Source organism: Anopheles bellator, chromosome 2, assembly GCF_943735745.2.
Source record: "Anopheles bellator chromosome 2, idAnoBellAS_SP24_06.2, whole genome shotgun sequence".
Taxonomy (NCBI): Eukaryota; Metazoa; Arthropoda; class Insecta; order Diptera; family Culicidae; genus Anopheles; species Anopheles bellator.
In genome coordinates, this window is record NC_071286.1 from 41,530,751 (window position 1) to 41,547,225 (window position 16,475).

Consider the following 16,475-nt stretch of genomic DNA (forward strand, 5'->3'; position numbering starts at 1 on the left):
GAATTAAAAGCAAATGCAGCGAGTGTGTACAATGGGGAAGCAAGAGGAAAGACAGAATACCGATGCAATGTTGCTACCGTCCTTTAGCACTACGAAACCTACCCTATATACTACTTCCTTTCCGACGCTGGAGGGTTTTTGCACTTTCTTTACTGGAGAATGGTGTAAACTGAGCAGAAAAACTAGCTGGAGACTGGGTTTTTCAAAGATCATCTCCGTCTCGCTTGGGGTTGTGTTTTGTGTCCTTTCAGCGACGTGCTTACAACACGATGGTTCAATCTGATGTGAAATATGCAACTACACGATTTCGTGTCTTCATGAAGCAAAGCCCAAACAGATAGCGCACCCAATTTTTTTCCCCGAAACCCAGTGAAATGGTGCTCGAAGTGTGTAGGTGCAGAATGGTTTTTCTTCTAGCTCTTACCTAAGACTGGTTAGTAAACTAAAGTAAACAGCATAAACAAAACTCTCATTGGACGGCACTCAATTAATTAGCCCTGTATTTCAAGAAGCGTGACAAAAGTAAGGTAAAAGAAAAGCAAGAGCATCCTTAAACTTGTTGTGATTAAACGTTAGGTAATGTGTGTCCCTTCGGTCTACACGGATCGAACAGAACCATCAAAACCGATGGACTGAAAACACGTTGCAATCAAAAGAAATTGTCATGTAAACCAAATACACAACAGAAACCCGCAAAAAGAATGTTACAAAAATGGCTTAGCTTTAGGACGAATGTTTTCGAACCATTCTCGCAGTAGGCTCACGGCGGCGAGGCAACAGATCAAATACCAAAACCGTCATTTCGCACGTTCCCAAAACACTGTTCAGATGTCTTGGGTAGTAAGAAGCTAATTTGTACGGTAATTTTTCGTCTTGCAAGAATTTGAAACCCAAATGAAGCAATCCGTAAAATCAAACAATTGGACGTCAATCTGTTCGCCCATGTGAAATTTTGTATTTTTTTTTAACTTTGTAAACCAAACAATCCGAATCAATGACGCAGCCAAACAAGGAACCAAGCCACAAATAAGGTAAGTAATAATAGTGAGTTAGTAATATGTAAACGTTACTCCTTTTGAAAAACGCGCTCGTTTGGCATTACTTAGCCGACCGTTATAGGATAACGATTGTTATTGTACAATGTGGATTCTTTACCGTGTAACTACATTGGTCTTGTTTTCTTGAGATTCCAGTTACTAGAAATGTAGAAATGTAGAACGTTACTATAGAAATCTTACTATAGAAGCTCAGATACTATTAAAGTAAGAAGCAAAACAGATTTACAGATAAATATATAGAACCATCTTTTCCGTCTCATTTATTACTTCATAAACAATTGCATTCCACTCGCATCATTCACTCGCTCCGTCCGTCTGCACCGGTGATGGGGAAAGTTCTAGCTAAACGGGTAATGTCGAACGAAACAAAACCCCTTTAAAAAAACCTCATTTGTCAATGCACTGCTTGGCCTCTGGGTGCCACCACGCTATCGAAAGAACAGTAAAGAAGTGAGAGAGCGACAATGTGCATCCGCTTCACAATGCTCTTTTAACAAACCTGTGGTGTAGCTGTTCTAATACTAAGAAGTTTAACCATTAACCGTTTCCCTAGCGTCTACTCTACGGGACTCTTGTATAAGTAATGGAATTTGCGTAGTGATATCTTGTTGCAATGCCCGACACTTAAGTCCAGTACAGTCTGCTCGATGTCACTGGTTTTCCCTACTCTGGTTCGGGGCAGCATCTAATTCCTGTCTGACTGGGCCTCCTTGCATACATCGATACAACATGGACGATGGTGGAAGGTAGACTGGCGGAGCGGTTCAGTAACCGATTTATAGCTAGAGTTGGTAAGTTTAAATATATATAAATATATATTCAACATGACGTATCGTCCGCCGCCTCTCGGCACTCCTAGCCCATCATCAGCAGAGCCGTTGTCGTCGTCGTTGTCCTATTTATTGTGATTGTTCTCGTGCGCAACAGTACGTTCGCCGAGAACGGTGCTTTTTCACGGAATGCGCGCAAACATTTACACACACACATACTCACACACACCCTATGCTCAGTGTCGGTTGCCGGATTGGAAGTATTTTCGACGTCGTTGCCGTACGCTGCCTCAAACTACTGTTTGCTGCTTATTCGCCGGAGAAGGAAAGCATCTTCGAGCGCCAGCTGCGGAGCGCTCCGATTACATGAAAAACTCCTCCGTTGAATGGGATAGCGGCAGTCACGTGCGTCCGGGGCGGTCGAGGATCGAAATTTCTATTACTCGCAACCCACGGTACACCGGGTCCGTAATCTGGAGCCCTTTCGGATTGTACACCCGCTCGTTTTGCATTGCAATGTACTTCGACACCTTCCGGAGGCACTGAAAAGCGAGACAAGTGTGAGCAGTTGAAGTACCAAAAAGCTGAGCTAACAGAACGAGTCTCACCTTCTCATAGTGTGTTTCCGAGCAGATGTAGATCAAATATGCCGTGATACACGCCAGACATCCTTCGCAGTACGTGCTGCAGGAACCCTTTTCTGCTTCGGCAAAGTACTCATTTAATTTGTTCATCGTGCTCTCGAATGTGTGCCTATCGATCTGCGAGTGATAATGATAAATTCAATTAGTAAGCCAGTTCCCTAAGTCGAAGCCATTCCGACACCCGGGAACGGTGCGCGTTGCAGCCTACCCGACTTTCCAGTTCCGGTGGGAAGCGGTTCTGAAATTTCACCGATGTGCCCTCGCTGTAGTCCCTCTGAATGAATACTTTCATGTAGTTCGGCTGCGTTGTGGCTGGCGTGCCCGGTTGCGACATGCGGACGTTCCCGGCCATGGTACTGAAACGCTGTCCTGAGCACAATGGATTGCACTATCAGTGGCAACACTACTAACAACAAACGGGGCTGCCTCCGTTCCGAGGCCGTCTCGTGCACTGCAAAGGTTGAATGTGGGCTGCGTCTACAGGCGCACCGCGCGGCCAAAGTCCACTGTTGCACAGTACACCAGCCAACGGATTGGCGCAATACTCGGCCCTGGAAAAGCTGAAAATCTGTGCAGCCAAATGTTGCTGTTTTCGTGCTTTATTTTTTCTCCTTTCGCTAAGCCTCTTCCAAGTGTCAAACTTTGCTGTCTTTTGATGTGCGCTGTCAAGTGAAACATTTCGGGTGCTTTGCGGCCTGTCGAAATAATTCATCTCGCTCTGCCATCTGACGGGAAACGTCTCAAGTACGAAGGGAAGAGTTTGATTTAAATTTGAAGATACAGCGTTTCCGGAACTTTATTTCGAAAGAACGATATTTGATTTGAGAAAAAGTTTATCTTCCTAATCCCAGAAATATGAAACGGACAGTGGTGAATTGTTGTGGCCAAGATTCAGTTTCAAAATTAGTAAGATTATCTCATTTGTTTTTTTCTTGATTGGTGCTCTTTAGAATAGGATTAACTGTGTATTATTCATTTCTATTCGTTTATCATTTAAATGATAATGATAAAGGATGCATTATATCTGTTAGTGGTGAGATGGTACTGTTTTCGAGAAGCTTTGATGATAATTCAATCTTACGTATTCTGTTTGGCATAGGCAGATCCCCAAATTCAAACCAAGTCGTAGATGTATGATGTTCGCAGAAAGTGGATGTTGAAGTTGGATGTCGCCGGCTACAGGTCGAGAGGTTCTCAATTGGTTGCCATCACAGGCAAAAAACCGGCACGTTTCTCGTTTGACATAAAAGATGATTTTATGTGATATAACATACATACATTACATACCTTAGATTTATTACATACTCATGCTGATATTAAATGTGTTGCCCTTTTGTAAGAAATCCATCCTGGTGCTAAGATCGAAAGAGAATGTACAGAAAAGGAAAACCTCACAAGCCCGTTACGATAATAAGCCTGTTGAATCCGGTGTTGTTTGAATCCTGGTATTGAGTGCACCACACAGCGCGCCGGTGTTGTCGGAACAGTGTCAAGTGGTGTTAATTCCTATCCATTACACACCTCTTCATTGATAGGGAAACGATTGAATTAATGGAAAACGAACGTGTAATCCACAGTCCACAAGGTGCCTCGAGTGGAAACGAGGCTGCGATAAGAGGGCTTAAAGGGTCAGTCTGTTTCCCGTTAAAAGCCGCCTTGTGCTTTCCTACGAATTCCACACACTTTTACGCTGCTGTTCTCCTGCATTTGGTTTGTAACGTTTTCGCTGTCGTCAATCATGCGGGAAATTGTTTTGACAGGCATTATTCCATTAGTTCCTTGGCTTATGCTTGCGAGATTTAATACTACGCTAGCTCATCTTTAAGCCAGCGAATTGCGCTGAAACATTTTCCTTTCGATGCTGGGTAGAGTGAAAGTAAAGGCTCAAACCGAGCGGGGATTAAAAACGTACACCGACGAGCTACCTAGTTGCCATGACAGAAACCAGTTGGTGTAGGGCCCTTCAGGATGGCGAAAGGTTCGTTGGCCGCTCCCCAGCCGCTGATGACGTGCGTAAATCTCAATTAGCTCGGCTTACCGTCCAGGTAACGGTGACAATAAAGATAAACGTAGACTTTGGGATCCATCCAGCAGGTGGAGTGCAAGCCTAAACGAAATGGGTACCACTTATCCTTCGCCAACAACGAGTACCAAATATATTATGGAGGCAATACACATATCTGCAATTGTACCAAAAAAAGGATTGGATTAAGGATATTACTTTTTTTTTGAAAAAGGAAACGTACACGTTTTGAAGCTAGCTTAAATTAATACAACTAACCATGATTGACAGCGGACAGATGGGTCGCATCGAGGGTCCTGAAACTCATCTGTATTGTAAAATAATAAAATTGTTTTAAGTCCAACACTCCTTCTCAGAATATGTCAGAGTTTATTTTACTCAAATTCCACCGAGTGCACGTTTTTCCAATGTTATTGTATGAACCCATCGGATCGCTTGGAAAATAAAAAAATTATCAACAGCGCCATGGTTCACCCTGTGAACAACCACATTTAAGAAAGGGGAAAAATCGGTATCAGTTGTCAGGCAGCCAAAAATCAATGCACGCCTACTAGAGTCCATCTCCGGTGGCGCCGTTCCATGCCTTATCTGGGCGACAATTGGTGGTTTGGCGAAAGTTAGAGAGTGGTGATAAAAGCTGATACCGGCAGCAGACGGTAGCTAATCAATCAATCGATTCCGGTCGGCCAACCTACTGCCTGGCTGTTATCCTGTTCCGGTTGCACTTGATTTAGTTCGCCTCTCGACTGGCGCACCGATCGATCCATCATCGCGACCCCACTGCGAAACAGTAAGCATGAGCGCTGCTTGATCAGCCCAGGGCTTAGTTAAATAAATTTAAATTAATCTCATTAAAAAGTGCTACTATGCTAATTACACCTTCGGTCCGGTAGATAGGCAGGATCTTTTGATCACGGACCAGACCCACGGGGCCTGGACCCGCCGTTTCAGCGATGCCCGTGCATCCATCAGCTGGAACTAGCACTTTCCTCTGGGCAGTTTCTTTCGAGCTGTTTTGTCTACGGGCCCCGAGGGCCCGAGGATCACAACGTTGCCCGCACGCACGTGCGAACGAGACGCAGCAAATCTGATATCGAGGCGGCTGATGAGCATAATTGCCGTGGACGAGCCGCAAGGCGATCTTGACGGGAGGGATCCACACGAAGTAGATCAGTTGGTGATTGGGCCAGTGACCGACCGCAGCATAAAGGGCCGATGTTGGGCGTGTGCCGGCTACTGTCGCCGGGGTGATTAGCATTCCGAACAAAATCGCACGCATCACACGCGACTTGGCACAGTGCTGCTCACATTTATCGCAACTCTGTGGGCACCACCGCATGACCGAAGATACTGCCTGGTTCTGGTTTACGATGAGCTTCTGGGTGCTTTGGAGTGTGGTCAATCCTGCAGGATGGTTATAAGCATATTTTTAAAGCTGATTGCTGTAGTTGAGTGCGTTGCAACCATTGACCAAATTTGTTTCCGTAAGTGTTCATCACCTCACGACCTGTGTCAATGGGTACTGTACAACCGCTGAAGATCCCCTGAAGGAGAGAATTTAGTCACCGGGTCACTTTCACCCGTCGCCAGTTGATGAGTCCAGTGCACGTAAAACTAGGTGCCATGGCCAACGTGGCCTGGGGAGCATTCTTTTCCGGCCCGGGTAATCGGGTGCGCCATCAGCCCAAGCGCGATCTGATCGTAGGCAATCGTGGGTTGTTGTCTGGCGAGGATCCGTTCGCGTATGGCGCGCGGCGAAACGCGTAAACAGCAGACGCCCTCGGCCTTCTAGGCCGACCCATCGCTCGATCCGCGTGGGGGGCGATGGAAATACGTTCTAAATTATTGTTGGTAAAGCGTGGAAAAAACTCGTTAACGAAAATCATCCGAAAGATGGTTATTCATAAACGCGGCCCTAAGTGGTGGGCCATAAATTTTCCTATCGCGATCGCGCTTAAGTAAATAATTAACTCGCTGTTTCGGTGTGGCCGGAATAGCTAGGACAGGCTCGAGAGTGGTAGGATGTTGGAGGGGCCGGGCAGGAATTTTCTTTTGAAGTACCCGAGGTTTTCGCCAGATAATAGTAAACGGAACCGTTTCAAAATCGTATCGCCAACTCGAGGACGCTGTTCGGCTTTATTGGGAACATTAAAGCGGTAGATGCCAGGAAATAAATATCACAGCGTGCTCCGGAATCATGCCACATCCGTGATCACGATCAATTGAAACTGAACTGTGAAGAACTTTAACTCTGGGAAGATTCCACCCAGACTTGTGGCATTATTATCCAAGAATATTCTGGGTCTAGAACAGCCGTTGGGCACACAATTTCGCGACCCCAAACGCTCCCTTCATGCGCATTCCGCTGCGTTTAGTGCGTTGCAAGGGGTTTTCGCTTTCCAGTGCCCAGTGGTGCACGGGAAGTGTTGGGACTAAAAATAAATGTCCCGACACGGCAGCAGCGGGGAAAGTGGGCGCCAGATAAACGGTTGTTATGCTCTCAAGATCATTGATGACGGCGTGGCCACCGCGATCCAGCGTCGCTCAATGGAAAGCTGCTGAATGAACGATGGATAATGATGTTTTCATTAGCGGTCTCAGCCGTGGACAGTGAAAAGTGTTTCTGCTTGTGTGTGTGTGTGCGTACCAGGTGCTGCATAATGTGTCCGGGTTCGTGGCATCGGCCTGGATGCTCCTCGGGAACTGGAGTTGGCTTCTCGCGCCGGCCGGGCGATCGCCATCCGAGAGTTCGCCCGAGAGCCAGAGAAGCAATTAGACCAGGAAAGTGATACGCTCCGAGGGTGGGGATCGGGGACCGAACGATCTAATCAACGCCCTGGCCACTGACCTGGAAAAGGGCGGCTACACGCCTTCCGGTGGTGGTGTGCAGGTGTGCAGTATAAAAGCCTTCACCTGCCACGGCTCCAGTCACAGTCCATCAATCAACGGAGTATCGCACGCATCCTGCCAGCGCCAGTGTTGCCAGCGTGAAGTCGAGTCGAGGAGACAACCAGCCAACCGTGTTTCGGGTGGACAGAGCCATGGCTTCGTCAGGATATCGAGTGACGGCCGTCGGTGCGTTGGCCCTGGTGCTGCTGCTGCTGGCCCTCGTGTGTCCGGGTGTGCAGAGTGACGATCCCGGCCCAGTGCCGACCCCGTCCGGGGGTCCGCTCAAGCTGGACGACTACGTCCTGACCACGCAGTCCGAGTGCTACAAGTCGAAGCGGCTGGTGTCCTGCTTCAAGTACCGCTTCTCACGCTACCTCTGGTCGTTTGCGACGGGGCGCATGAACTGGTTCGCCGCCGAAAGCAGTGCGACAGTGGACGGTGCCAGTGGCCTCAAGCTGGTGCGGTTAGCCGAACCGAAGGAGGACGACGTGTTTCCCGAGGCCCGACAGATGAGCCGTAAGTGTCCGGCATCAGACAGCAGCTCGTCCCCCGAGTCGTAACCATCCCGTCCCGTCCCGTTTGTGGTTTTTCACAGCGTACGATAGCGAGCTGGTGAAGGGCGCCAAGTTCCTGCAGCGGTCCCTGAACACCTTCATCGCCAGCCACGGCGTGCAGGTGGGTGTGGGCGCCGAAAGCGGCGCCCGATTTATGGCCGACGACGACTTTGAAGCGCGCGGCAAAAAGAAGCGCAAGTGGAGCCTCATCCTGCCGCTGGCCGTGATGCTGAAGTTGGTCCACCTGAAGCTGCTCCTGAAACCGATCCTGCTCGGGGTGGGCCTGATCCAGGTGATGCTGATCGGTGGCGGTCTGCTGCTGTTCTACTTCTTCCGCAACACCAACATCTGCAAGATCCAGCCACACGTCATCCACGCACACTCGCACATCAGCAGCGAGTCCAGTCCGGGTAGGTACTCGGGGAGCACCCAGCTCAAGAACGCTGGTTACTAATGTCGAGCCTCCATTCTAGAACTCTCCTACGCGGCCTACGGTGCGTACCCGTCCTACTCGGCTTCGCCGTACAACGCGTACAGCAAGGACTGGGCCAGCAACCGGGCGTACAGCGGATACAGCTTCCTCGATGCCATCGATAATCATAAAATCTAGACTTACGCACAAGACGGATCTGGTCCGGTTTGTTCGGACCTCGTGAACACGGCATTGGACGTCATCAATCTACTTTGTCTCCACGCAGTGGTCTTGTTCCTCCCTTTCTCTCTCTCTCTCTTTCTCGCCTCTACTTCACTTCACTAGCTCCTTCTGATCTACTCCATTCCTAACGCCGTCCTATTCCGGTTAGTCCGTCAAGCACTGCGGATCATCTTCCGCTCTAACTACCCGACGACGTCACAGCCCGCTGATAGTTCCATTTTTCACTGTCGTCACCGCTGTCCCACACTAATCCACCGGCCGTAGCCAGCCGACACCGGGCAAAGACTTCCCAAATCCAGTCAATCCCACAGTCCGAGCTTTCCCCAAGTGTTTTTGGCCGAAACAGCGCTTTCGGAGAAACGATTATACTCAACTTCCTTGAGCCCTTGGTGTCCTTCCCTCAACCGGGACAAAAGTTAATTAGTTGACAGAATATTTACGTACTTCTTTATTTATTTATTTATTTATTTATTTATTTATTTGTTGACACCGTCGCCAAGGAAACTGCCGCCCAGCGGCCTCCGGCCGATCTGCACGATTTCGTGTCGGGTGGAAAACTCAACACATTTCCGCTGCGCCGTTGCTTTATCGACCGCGCAAACTGGTGAATAAATCGAACAAAGCATAACACTCTAAGATGGATGGCGTTTGAGTTTTGTTTTCCTCCGGTTGTGGCGCCAGCCCGTTGGCCTGCGGTAGGTCCTAGCTACCCGTGGCTACGTGGCGGGTCGCGTGTTATGCTGACGAATAACAGGTGATGCCGGACGTAAACTTATGTTGCGTGCTGCGTTGGACAGCACCGCTCGCCAACAGCAAAGTCACGGTCGTGAGTCAGCCAGCAACCACCGGCGAAAACTTTTTTGGCAGAAAAGATGAATGTTTTTTCAAGTATTTTTGTACCATGGTCCATTTTCCAACGGAAACACCAAAATCTTTCTAACGTTTTAACAAGTAGCGCTCGATTTATATTTTAATTATTAATCTTTTTAAGTAATCCATTGACATTGGGAAAAAAAGAAACGACATCACACACAACACATTTGAACATTCCACATGTCCATGGTTCTATCCAGAAGGGACAGAAGAAGTGATACTTCCGGACCGTATGTTTGTCTGTATTATTGGTGAAAATTTTTCAAGAATTGGAAAGACAACGAATTTCCATTAGACAGCAGCATTGCGGGTAACTTTCTTGATTCTGAATTCCAAGTACACTACACTGAAACTGGCGAACGAAACAAGAAAACAACCGAAAGCATGTCAAGCCAGCCAATCGTATCGGAAACTCCCATTAGGGACCAACATCGTGTACGCAGCAAACGAACTTCAACAAATGAATCGTGTGATTGCTACAAGGAACCCTGGTTCATCTCTCGGCGCCCTCCCGGGACTGTGCAATCTGTTTATTCGCCGAAAAAGGCCAACCTCCGTTGGGTGGGCCAGCTACCTCGCCCTCGGACCTCGAACATACTGAGTAATGGAGGGGAGGATGGAGGAGGATTTGCAGAACGTCAGAGACTTACATTATGACCCGCTGGCCCTACAGCTGTGCGGGTTTTGCTCCAGCTTCGAGAGCCTAGGTAAGGGCTGTTGATTGATTGTTACTCGCTTCCAGCACGCAATAGAGAGCATACGGACGGAAGTGTTAAGTAACAGATTCCTGCCGGCCTTGTCAGCTACCTGGTCCAAATAAACCAAATGACACTTTCTGTTTTCGGCGTCTACAAAATATTAGTGCAGCCACGAATTATTGGGGATTCGCTTAAAACTAAACAAAATTCTTCATTAAACTTCTAAATCCAGGGCATTATCTTTGAAACAATCCCTAATCTATGCAATCCATCCGCGTCTATATTTGTTCCAATTTTGAGAATAGTTTCAAAAGTTCCTTTTGGAGTAGTCTTTTTCGTTTCTACTCCTACCTCAACTATTAGCTGTAAAAGATGTCTACGGAGAGTCCCCTTGAGCTGAGTGAAATCAACAAATGGAAGGAAATGGAAGTGGAATCAAGAAATGTCTCTCCACAAATCCGTTCTTTTTTATGGACAGCATTAAGCAAATTATGGCTAACAATCAAACAGTACATTTTATTGATAGTTTGGCCGGTTGCCAGTTTTTAAAATTCATTTCATGGGCGGTCAAAATCCAGAGTAGAAATTAAATGGAAATGAATGGCACTTAGAAATTCTACCGAAGCCGAAGATTGTACAGTTTTGTCAATTCTTCGGCGCTTTTCTGTGCCCAACCAGCAGCATCCACCGCTGGTCATAGACGATAAACTTTTCAACAATTGAATTGTGTGGCAAAGAAAAATGTTTAAACGCTGCCAGGCGATGCACGTGTTGCGGCAACTTTCTTCCGCACTCTCGCGTGTGTCTGTTCGTGCTTTGTAATCCCGAGTGGGACATCCCGGGTGTCACTCAGCACCGGCCGCATGCGGTCATTTTGTCATGTCGGCCCAAGAAAACAGACCCCCGTTCCGGCCTGCGTCGCGCGAAGTGAGTCGAGACGGAAGACGCTACGACTACGTCCAAGAACCCAACAACCCCAACATGAGACCGCAGAACGTGCGGCGCACAAGGCGCTGATTTACGAACAACCTCCAGTCAGTCCCGGACCCGGAGTTTTCCCACGACCGGACGGCCGGTTGTCTCCCACTCTTTGGCGTTACACGATCTCACTTCTTGAGCATCAATCAGGGAGATCTTCAATCAGACCTTTCGTCGGTCCGTCCGGTCGACAGCCACACGTAACATATGCTGCCAACATCGATATCGACGGAGCAGGACTCTGTACGTGCACCGTCCCAGCACCGGTTCCGGAGTCAGATCACCGTGCGGCACGGCGCATTGCGAAGGCGCAGCTCAAAACAGAACACAGCGTCGGCCCCAAACCCAACCCGATCCGGCGCGGTTCCGACCATGCAATTTTCGGTAGCCGGTGCTGACGGTCCGGCGTGTCGTCCTTCGCGCTGTTGCACGGACCCGAAGTCAGTCACGATTCGACCGTCGGTGCGTGCGGACTCATCGGCAAACAGTAGCCCCGGTTCAACCACATGGTTCGGCATTTTAGTTAAAACTCGCCAGTCTCGCCGTCGGCCACCAGGCGGCTCCATCGGATGTTAGACGAAAGTGTGCCCCGTGCCGGAGGGCAAATTAATTTGACCACTCACTGGGGCGAGTCGAGGTGTTGTGTGCGCTGAAGCATAGTGACACAATGTGACGTGTTGAAAGTGATGAAAATACAATAAGGAGCCGGCTGAGCCGGAAGTGCCGTTTTCAGTGTTCAAAATCCTGTACTTGTCGTGCCAGGGAGATAAGGAAAATGATAAAAAGCCCACCGTGCTAGTGAATGGATGTGTCACTTGGACCCCAGCGGCCATGGCCGTGAGCTAGTGTGTTGCCGACTGGTTCCCTTTTGCTTTGATTTCCGTTCCGAGACGGAACTCGTGAAGGCGTGAATGGCCGACCGGCGGCGACAGTGTCGCTTTTCCGGCCCACACCCGGGCGTGAGGCGTCATAATTTGAAAAGTTTTCCCATCCGCCAATGAACCAGAAGCCATCAATTTATCGGCACGCTTTAGTACGCGGACGGCGTGACGAGTGTGAAAATTACGTGCGCCATCGAAGGCCCATCGTGCGGCGCGAGTGAGCCTGAGCATCGTGTAAATCAATAAAATCCTTTCGAAGAGAGATCGTCGGGAAAGTTTACGCAACGCTTCCAGTGGTGGAGTTGAATAACAAGTGCTGTAAAATAGTGCTCTAAAAATAAACCTCTGGTAAGGATCACCTTACAGACAACGCGATTGACGTGAAATGCGAGGGTAAAGGATTTTTTATGTGAACTCAACACACTTAAGAATATGTACACGACCCCAATCCGGTGCGGAAACGAGACACGCCTCGCCGGAAGCATCGGCAAATAGTTTGTTTAGGAAGGCAAAACGGCTCGTGGTCGATCCGTTCCGGACGTCGGATGGTGGACATATTTACATTCCTCATAATATTAGCATTAGCAAGATGAAATATGATTGAACGTACCAAACATACGGTTCTGGGTTTGCAAATTAAACAAAAACGACAACCATGAGTCCTTTCAGTGAAATTTCGCTTCGCTTGTCTTCAAAGCGACTTCACTTTCACTGTTCGTTTAATATAAAATCTGAACTTATCGAATCACCTCACCGCGGACACCGTTGGTTTTGGTGCGTGTCAAATAAATTAGAGTAATCATTCATTCGCACTGCCGGAAATGCAAAGCAAAAAAAAGGGATTTTCTGTATCGTCGATGCCATCTAACAACTTGTAACATACAGCGCGCCCGTGTCGTCACTTAGCCAAAATGAGAATGGGCTAAATGAAATGTGCCCACGCTTTACTTCCTCCGATGGCGAACGGAAGTGTGAAGTTTTCCAATGTTGTGCCGACGACGACGTCGAGATTGATTTTTGCGCCACACCATACGGGAAAGCCCTTCTCGGTCGTCATGAAACGAGACAAACGATAATGTGCTCGAGAAGGTGTGGACATCACTGTGCGGAGTGTCTGGCTCAACAGTGCGGCGTGTGGAATAATTTGTTAAATGCAGATTGATGAAGAAACTTTCGAGGGCTTCCGGAGTCGTGAGTGGCTGGCAAGCAGCAGCAGCAGCAGCAGCAGCAGGGGTAGAAACATTTAATTAAATAAGCGATTTGTTCTTTTATTTACTTCGGTGAGCGTTGCGTCGAGCCAAGAAGCTGGAAATCGAGACGCTGGAACCAACTTTATGGCTTCTCGAAAGTTTCTTTCACTGTGGTGGATTGATCATGGTGCGGTATTCCGGTCATTGCTCAGTTATTCGATTTCAATTAGCAACGTAGCAATTAAGCGGAATTCAATTCCTTGCCAACGGACAAGAGCCGAACACAAAGGCATGCCATCACTCGAAAGTAATCAATACTTTAATTCCAAATTTTACCCACTCCCGTGGCACTCGGGTTGCTATGGTCGGTGGTCAAATTTGAATGTCTACGGACGCCAATTGGCAATTCCCGTCAATCCCACCGGCAAGAGCGATCAAATTAGGGACTTGATACACTGAAGAACACTCCATCTATTCGAAACCGAATTACAATAAATCTGTTCGCACTCAAAAACTAATGGAAATCCACGGTGGGTTCGGATTGGGTTGCCTTGCAAACTAATTGTTGCTGAAACTTTCACATGCGTTGCGGTGGATGCACGCAAAGCCCATCAATTTGCTCATCATCGTTACAGACTATGCTCGTTAGTCCGTTAGTATGCTCGTTAGTGGTGTATCTCGAAAGAGGCTTATAGTCCTCAAACAATACTCAACAACAGGCGCTACAACGACCAAGTTTGACTGCGGAATTTAATAATATAAATCCAATAGAACTGTATTATGTTTTTGACGATAGCATTACTCTTCGTAATAAATTCCATAGAATTACAAATTACCATTGGTTGGTTGAGGGATGTTTATAAAACGTTTGCACGAATATGTTCCTGGGTCAAGCTGGGCGTTATACTTTGAAAATAGGTTCTCTTTTTCTTCAGTAAAATAAATAAACCATAATCAGGGCCAGGGCCATAACTGATGCTGATAAGCAAGCACGGTGATACACACAATTTACATATTGTTTGATCGATTCAATTTTTGTGCCGTGATTTACTGTAATTCAATTACTATGAAAACTTGCACAGACCAAAACGTGGCTGCATCTGCGAACGAGGAATTACTATGGATTCGTATGAAATATTGAAAGTAATCACACTCGATGTAGAAAAAACTCCGCTCTCGAAAACATAAACTATGCAAACAACCCAACTCTCTTTATCACAGTCACACAACTTTGCTTTTACCCCATATCGCTTCGGGTGTTATGTTTGCACCTACAACGAACCAGTTTGTTGGATTCTTCCCCGCACTTCATCGATGGGAAGAATAACTTTGGAAACAATAAATTATAAAGTTTGCTTTCACATGCACCCACCGGGAGTGGCTTTCAGCATGTGAGAGTATGCAAATATTTTGATGCGATCGACAAACTCGGTGGTAAGCCCAAAGTCCGCAAGTCCACAGGGGGTTTGTTGGAAAGTGTCAACAATGCTTACTTCTATTGGTGGCCACACTTTCCAACCCTTTATGATGTGCATCATTACAAGTTGTGCTTCGTAATTTTAAACCTGCTCGAAATGAAGTTGAAACTTCAAATCGTATTATTTTAATGGGTCTACATTGTTGAAAACCGAAACATTAGTTCGTGATTTCCGCGTAACGAAAGCCTTACAAAATTATGTTTCACTATAGTTCACAGGTTCATATTTTATTGTTTCGTTGCGTTAGTTAATTCCGAGCCCGTTCAATACAAAAGAGCGGTGATCATACTTTTACCAACAAAGTGGTTCGAGGAATCGTAAAACGCGGGGTCGCGACCGGGCAAATATATAAATGATGAAATGTCCAGCGGAAACAAAAAAGTGGTTTGCCATCAGTTTATGGTGCCATCATTATGCGGCATCAGATCATAACGCCAGCGTGTGATAGCACTGTAACTGTAAGACCTCCGAGACTTGTTTGGTCGAGGCTTTTTACTATTACAACTTAATAGAGGGTAAGTCTCAGTCCCTTCAGTAACACTATCGATCAATTCTGCCTTGGCAGTGCCGGTGTTGTAAAAGTATACACAATATAGTTTACTTGTGTCAGGTTTGATCGATCGAAATTGCAAGGCTAAATGGAGTCTCTTGGATCCATACTGCTCAGAAAGCAGCAACTAACTTTGAAGTAATAAAAGCCATTTTCAGAACAATTTAAACCCGTGTCTGTGGTTCTGTACAGGAAAGTGATAAAGAAACAACCTTATTTAGTATACTCAAACATAGACGGCCGTATAGCGAATGGAGTGCTTCGGCTCATGTGACCTAAATTAAAATGATGGCGCTCTTCAAAGCGATGGGACCTAATCATTCTAACAATACAAAATCCTTTGCTTTGTATGAAGAAGGATTTTCGATGACATTCTAAGCACACGGCCGTATGTTGCGTGAGCTCCTTTGAATGACACCCACCAAAAGTAACAGATGTTGTTGACAGTAGATTATGCCCATTTACGAACGCAAAACGGAACCGAGGTAGCCTCGGGCCCCGGGTCTACGACCAGATAACGTAATGGTCTTGGCACACACAATAAATTTATTATCAACAGTGCCGAGTTGAGTTTTTGGGTCGACTTCATTTTCTGCAGATAATAAAAACGGCATCGAACATCTTCAAAGGGACCTTCAAATAGCCAGAAGGCAAATGGAAAATGACATCGCTTCAAGCCAGGAATGAAGTCTCTCAACTAGTTGGTGGTCACTGAAAAACCATAAGGCAGCAAACGTCCACTTCATCAAGCAAATGCTCCATTAGCTGAAGATACTAATCAACACATTTTCGGACAAATCGGCACCGGGTCGTTGTGGTAGTTGTGAAGAGAGAGTTTTCAGCATTATGAAGCAATAAGCTTCGTTCGTTAGTAAACGAAAAAGTGTTCGCCTGGTGCGGTGCGAATGTCGTAAATCGATTCCCGCCAATGATTTTCTCAGCAAAATGGTTGTGTAGACCATAAAAAACGATTTTTTCATCGTTTACGATCGCGCTTCAATGAACTCCAACAGTATCGGGTTCGATAAGGGGCCAAGCAGAGCTCCTCAGCTTGGAAATGCTTATGCTGTAGAAAACCAGTTTTTCAAACATCGGCCCTTAGTAAAACCGTTGGTAGCCATAGTACCATTAAGAAAATAGTACCATTTACGAACTTTATCGTTTGGGTTTTGGAGTGGAACATCTCCCTCAACTTACTACGACAGTGGATTCCACATCGCACTGTTTGGCTTTG

The 16,475-nt window shown here is 46.9% G+C and overlaps 2 protein-coding genes across 2 annotated transcripts; one reads left to right on the forward strand and one right to left on the reverse strand.

Annotated features, from left to right (window-relative positions):
- Positions 1 to 1,314: 1,314 nt before the first annotated feature.
- LOC131209764 (golgin subfamily A member 7) lies at positions 1,315 to 3,074 on the reverse strand. The gene is made up of 3 exons (XM_058202900.1): positions 2,681 to 3,074; positions 2,437 to 2,589; positions 1,315 to 2,370 (listed from the first exon to the last, which is right to left on the reverse strand). The coding sequence occupies exons 1-3, from the start codon at positions 2,822 to 2,824 to the stop codon at positions 2,230 to 2,232; spliced, it is 438 nt and encodes a 145-aa protein (XP_058058883.1). The 5' UTR covers positions 2,825 to 3,074; the 3' UTR covers positions 1,315 to 2,229.
- A 4,462-nt stretch (positions 3,075 to 7,536) lies between these two features.
- LOC131207537 (uncharacterized) lies at positions 7,537 to 8,548 on the forward strand. Its single transcript, XM_058200155.1, has 3 exons — positions 7,537 to 7,900; positions 7,980 to 8,348; positions 8,412 to 8,548. The coding sequence occupies exons 1-3, from the start codon at positions 7,537 to 7,539 to the stop codon at positions 8,546 to 8,548; spliced, it is 870 nt and encodes a 289-aa protein (XP_058056138.1).
- Positions 8,549 to 16,475: the final 7,927 nt, after the last annotated feature.